Source organism: Crocodylus porosus, unplaced genomic scaffold, assembly GCF_001723895.1.
Source record: "Crocodylus porosus isolate Cpor-Errol unplaced genomic scaffold, CroPor_comp1, whole genome shotgun sequence".
Lineage (NCBI taxonomy): Eukaryota > Metazoa > Chordata > Crocodylia > Crocodylidae > Crocodylus > Crocodylus porosus.
In genome coordinates this window covers 16,965,849-16,971,848 of record NW_017728926.1, presented here as the reverse complement: position 1 = coordinate 16,971,848, position 6,000 = coordinate 16,965,849, and the positions used below count along the sequence as shown (strand labels likewise).

Here is a 6,000-nt window from a genome sequence, read left to right as displayed (position 1 = left end):
GGGGGAGTGGGGCAGGGAGCTGCAGAGAGGATGATAGCAGCTGCTGGAGCAAAGTCTGTTTCTGTCTGCTGCATCCTGTGAAAATCTGGAGCCAGACGCCTGCTGAAAGCACCTCTGTCTAAAGACTTTCTGTCATAAACTTATCTGATTAGCAGAGAGCTAGACAACAGATTAGCACCCGCTTCTCCACTGGGGACGAGCTCTTTGGAGCATTTGAGCAGCTCTGTGCCTGTTCCTGCCGGGGGCCAAGGGGGGTGGTGGTGGTGGGGAGAACAAGAAGGGGGCTATTTAAAGGGAGAGGACTGCTAGGTAGCTCTGCAGATCATGCACCATCAGCATTGCCCTGGGAGTCCCAGGTTAGGACCGTCTCCCCCGAGCAAGCAAGCAGGTGGTCATGTGCTGTGTGTCGCACAGAGCGGGCGCGCTGGTCATGTGAGTAACGGCTGATAGGGACCCTTCGACATGGTGGGAATGTTTTTTTGGGGGGGATATCTTAACTTCTTTCTGCCTATTGCCTCCGGGCTGGGAAGAGGAACGGATGGAGCATAACCAGGCTGCTCAGCGTGGGACGAGCCCTCTGGGCTAGAGATGGGTGATTTATCATACACCTTTAAGCAAAACGGATGGAGACTTTCCAGCGTTTACTTCTAGATGCGCAGGGGGGCATGCAGCTTTCTCTCTCTTAAATGTCGTCTATTATCTGTATTTATGTCTGTCTCTATCAGCAATTGTTATATATAATGTATGAAGGCAAGGATTGGTAAGGCAGGGAACTTTACAGTCTTAAATCTAGCAGTTGCTGCAGTGAATGTCTTTGCTCTTCTCCTCCTCTCTCTCGTACGTTCCATGGGAGGGAAGGGGGGTTAAAGTAGTTTGATGCCAGGATAACAGGAAGAATAATATTTAGACACCTTCTGTAATGTGTGTTCATATCCCAAAAGGAAGAGGGAGTTATTTTGGTATCTGTTATAGAGTGATGGGGTGAAAATGGGTCTTACAAGCAAGGTTGTTTTCTTAACTTTCTGTGACCATGGTGGGTCTGTGGCAGTGCTCTGGATATAAAAATATTATTCGAGCAAGTAAAACCGGCTGACACACATGGTAGAACTAAAAAGCTATCCATTTTTTCCCAAACAACAGTGTGCCAGCTATCTTATCACCCCGCTATCACCCATTTGAATTCTAGTTTTGTGTCAGTGTAGGAATAGGCAGGACGATGTCTCAGGCACGTTTCTGGTCCTTTGACCTGGGACAAGTTCCCCCTGGCAAGGCTGAGGTCTCGGATGCTGGTGTCCGCAGAGCGCTTTGCAGGGTGGGAGCAGGCAGTTCTGGGAGGACTTGCTGCTTAGTTTGCCCTCCCCAAAAGCAAGGGAGGTTGCTTGGGGACTTTAAGTGAGGGAGGGGGAGAATCTCCCCTGTAACTCAGAAATGGCCAGGGCAGATAAGAGACTTCCGTGTATGTGTGCCAGCATGCACACACACACTCAACCTTGCATGCACACTTGCGTGTGCACACACACACACACAGACACACACAGATAGACGCACACACACAGCAATTATGTGGTGGCAAATAGGATTTCCTTAACCTGCTGTTTTTCTGCTGTGTTGCAGCCGTGATAGCGACCTCTCTACCATCATCTCCAACCTGCATCAGAGCCGCCAGCTCGTTATGCCAGAGACCCAGAGTCGCTGTGAATTCAAGAGAACCAGCATCGACGTCGGCTTGGGAGCAGCAGGTAAGCAGCCGGGATGCCTGGCTCTCTTGTCCTCTGTGGCTTGGGAGAGAAAAGTTACAGCTGAGGCTTTCTGAGTTCCCTCCCCTTCCCCCTCCTCACTTGGACAGCTTTTTTGGTTTTTTGCAGCTATGCCTTATTGTGTAGCATTTAACTTTAGATCTCCAAGTAAGGTCTGTGAGTCCCTTACTATTCCTCCCCAAAGAGGTGATGTATTTGGTAACGATTAAGCCATGCGGTCGTGCATCACCTCAGCTCCTCTCGCTTCTCGGCTCTTGCCCTCTGTGTTAAATGGCAGGTGAGGCAGTTGCTGTCCCTGGGGGTTTAGTGGCCAGCGAAGCAGAAAGGCCATGCAGAGAGCACGGTGTGATTTGTAATTGCATTAATCAGCAGCTCCCCACGCTGCCTTGGCCCTGCCGGTTCTTTGCAAGGGTATTTGTTTGGCGGTGCGCAGTGGCCTGACCTTTCACAAGGTCACTTGGCTCCCACATCCTTGCCGTGCTGAAGCAGAGGTCATCTCAGTGGGCTGGGTCCCCCTCTACAGTGGCGAGGGCACATTCGGCAGCAAGTGCTGGATGCTGGGAACGTCCTCCACCCCGTTTGCATTTGGGAGAGCCACTAATGGGCTCTAGCATGTTCCCTGGGATCTGGGCGCAACTTTGGTCCCAGAGGGGCTGCAGTCAAATTCACAGGCTCCGATTGCTGTTACACCCTCAGCGACGTTGAGCAGCTTTACAGTTGTCTTTGCAAAAAGGGTTTTAAAGTCATTTCCTTTGCGGAGGGCCCATGAGGCTGTATTAGTCTTGGGAAAGGCCTTTGGGATCCAGAGCAGTAGAGACAGGGCAAAGGGTGCCCTGGTGTTTATTTCCATCAGGGTGAAGTGGTGAAAATGGGAACTCCCCAACCCCTGCAGAAGCACATGCATTGAACGAGATGGGGGTGGGTCTGGCCCTTGGCGGATTGGCTTGGATGTCTTTTCATCCTGATTGGCATGAGATTGCTGCTGAGCATGGGCAGCACCGTACCTAGACTCCTGGCGGCCCCAGGCGAACTTTTAGCATCGGGCTCCCCTTCACCGGAGATGATGTTAATAATAATTTTAAAATTACCATTTTGGAGCCCCCTTTCTGTCCGGGGCCCAGGTGGCTACCCGGTTAGCCCATGCCTGTGTCTGGCCCTGAACGTGGGTGTCCAGGACTGTTTGCAGTAAGGAGGGTGGTAATGTCTGTCCTGTATCATACTGCGAATCCGAGCTGAGAGAGAGATGGGCAGGACCGCGAGAGGCCACCAGGCAAGTGACAGCCTTTCAGGAGGTGATGGATTTGGTGCGTCTGAGAAGGGCTGAACAGCAAAGGAGGAGGCAGCGACAGGGGCGGAAAGTGGAGAAGTGAAGGTGCGGGGAGGCAGGGACTGTCACTGTTTCACAGGGAGAGTTGGGATTTTGGTTCTCCCTGGTGTCTGGAGGTGGATCTCTCTGCCTGTACCTCGGGCAGCCTGACAGCTGGGTCATGAGAGCATGCATGGATCAGGTCCCCTCGCCTCCATCCCACCAGCTGATTCCTGGACACCGACCATGCAGGGGGCAAGGGGATGCAAACCCAGAATAGAGAGGTGCAAAATGCCACCACTAAATTGTTGCAAGCAGCTCGTTAGCAGTAGTTAATGCTGGGCTTGGCTGATGGTGGAACTGGGGCTAGGGCCACCTATTAGGAAAGATGAGAGAAAACAGTTGAGACAAAGTGACTCCTGTGCTTTGCTGCTTGTATGGTGGTAGCTGCTGGGGCCTGACTCCCTGTGTGCTCGGTGCTGTACGTACCCATCACAAGAGATGGCCACAGCCCTGAAGAGGCTGCATTATAAATAGCCCAGGCTGAGAAAATAGTGGGAGAAGAGGAGCCCTGTTTTAAGCACAGGAGCTGGGGCCCTGCATGCGAGGCCTGCCAGCCTGTCTCCAAATGCTTTATGAAGGTGGGTGAATCTGAGGTGGCTCACGATGGTGAAGGGGAGTGTGGAGCAGATGGATTGCAATGGTTTCGTCGCATGTCTTACTCCCTGTCCAGCACCAGACTCCACTGCTTCTGCCCTGCCATTGCTGCAGAGGAGCACAGCAGAGCCTGTCGTGAAGATTTGCCCCTTGAGGCAGTTCTACCTGCGCTGGTGCCATGCACGTCTTGCAGGGCTGGAGGCCTGGCTGCACGCCATTGCAGCTGAGCGCAGTCAGAAGTGTTCCCCGTGGTCGGGACCTGAACTCCAACGAAACATGAAAGAAATGGCAGCTGCAAAGGGCAAAAACCTACCCGGCTCTAGCCAGTGTTTCTCAGCAGGACATAAAGGCCCTGATCAGGCAGGGGGAATGGCAGCTTTTGCAAGGACAGCAGAAGCAGGAGGCCGAAAGGCGCGCGCTGATAAAATCTAATTGCCCTATCGATCGGCTTCGGAGCCACCGTTGGCTGTGGTAATGATTGAGATATTCTTATGCGTTTGATGCATGTAGCTGTATCTCGCTGCTCTGGGCCCACTGGGGACCTTAAGATATTACGGAGATCTCTTAATCACGGAGCAAACCTGTGTGTGCTGGGCACGCTCTCCGGCACGGAAGATTTATTATAATTATTATCAGTGCTGCGCTCGGATTTCTGCAGGAGCCGGCGCGGTGCCCTGGGTTTCAGGAAGCAGCTGTCCCATTTGTACCTCCTGATCATTAACTGGCTGATGGACTTCAGCCCAGGCTTGGCTCAGGGCTTGTCCCCCACCTCCCTCCCTGTCCTTGCGATTCTTCATTCCTTCCTGCCTTCAGCAGCTACGGCTAGGAGCATCGCTTTCCCTCCTCTCTTCATGCGGTTTCCATCGCCTCTGGTCCCAGCCCCCCACTTGTGTTCCCCCACCCCGGTTCAGGAGTGGTTCTGCAGCCAGAATTGAGATGCTTTGCTCCTTTAGCTACAGGGCACAGCTGTGTGCACCAAACAGATGCTGCTACTGGGGGAGGTGTCCCAGAGGGAAGTGCTGGTTAAAATCCCAGAGCAGTATGGGGATGGGCATTTTCTTTCTCAAGGTGTCTGTGCCCTCTCACCCGCAATGGGGGTTATGTTCCTGCAGTTAAGGAGGAATCAGTTACGAATATCTCCAATAACTCCAAGCTGCCCCCAAATAAGGTGTTTCAACAGAAGACTCTCCCCACCCCCCTTTGCCTGGTGCCTGATTCAGAGGTAGAAGAGGTGGGGGCCCTCAATCCATGCGTGAGTTGTCCCCCCATCCCCTCCCAGCACTGTCCCCTGGGCTCCCCATGCCAGGTGACGCAAGCCTGATGGGTGCTGATGGTTGTTCCGCCTGAGCCTGAGCCTGAGCCTGAGTGTGTCGAGGTTTCACAGAGCAGCAGCAAACTCGGCGTAAGGAAGGGGCTTCTCTGTCTGCCCTGCCCTGGGGCACTTCTCCAGTCCAACCAGTAGCTATAATCCAGCTGGAATCTGCAGCGGGTCTACCCTGCAGGTCTGCATGGTACTCCTCCGCAGCTTTGGCCCTCGACCCCTCTGTTGTCTGTATGGTAGAAGTGCTGACCTGGTTCTGAAGGCACTTGAAGCCCGGGGCAGTTGGCCTGGCTGTGGGTTGTTGGGATTAGGACCTGGGCTCTGCTTGGACCCGGGCTGGGATCCACCCGATGCCTCACAGTGCGGATACAAGATACATCTGACCATCATTTGCAATTCCCTTCTAAAGACAGACACGTTCTCCTGTCATTGCCTGGAGAAGGGTCATAAAGCCTTTCGGTGCACAGAGCCACGGGATATGCCCCCAGATGCACGTGAGTGAGTGCAGGGCACTGCGGCACGTAGGGTTTTGTGGTGGGAACTCTTGCACCCAGGCCTTGCTAACTTAGTTGCCAGTCCCCTGGGTGCAGTGTAGACACAGTCCTACAGACAAAACACCCTCCGTTGAGCCAGGAGGGGCCAGTGCCCTTTCCCTGGCATGCATTAGTGTTCCCTTCTCCTTCACCCCTTTCCTCTTTCCTAATCTCACCAGCGTCCTCCACCCCCAGGATGCCCCATCCCCTCTTCAGAGTGACTTTCAGTAGCACGGAGGTCCATCTTTGTGCTCAGGGCCACAGCTGGGGTATAACATAGCATGTGGAAAAAATGTTGGGACTTGTCCTCCTTGAGAGCTTGCCTAGGGAGAGCCAGTAAGAGGCTTAGCTTCATCTGACATGTAGTGCGGCTGGAGAGGAGGGAAGAGGAGGGGGTCACCCCACCTAAAGGAGGGGTTAATAATA

The 6,000-nt window shown here is 53.5% G+C and overlaps 1 protein-coding gene across 1 annotated transcript in view; it reads left to right on the top strand.

Moving 5' to 3' along the window:
• The window catches only part of SAMD11 (sterile alpha motif domain containing 11), a gene marked incomplete at both ends in the record, with an annotated part of 103,375 nt that overhangs the window by 41,582 nt on the left and 55,793 nt on the right, over positions 1-6,000 (top strand). Inside the window, one exon of the mRNA XM_019541742.1 lies at positions 1,615-1,739. Coding sequence (XP_019397287.1) covers positions 1,615-1,739 — 125 coding nt within the window. The remainder of the gene's footprint in view (positions 1-1,614; positions 1,740-6,000) is intronic.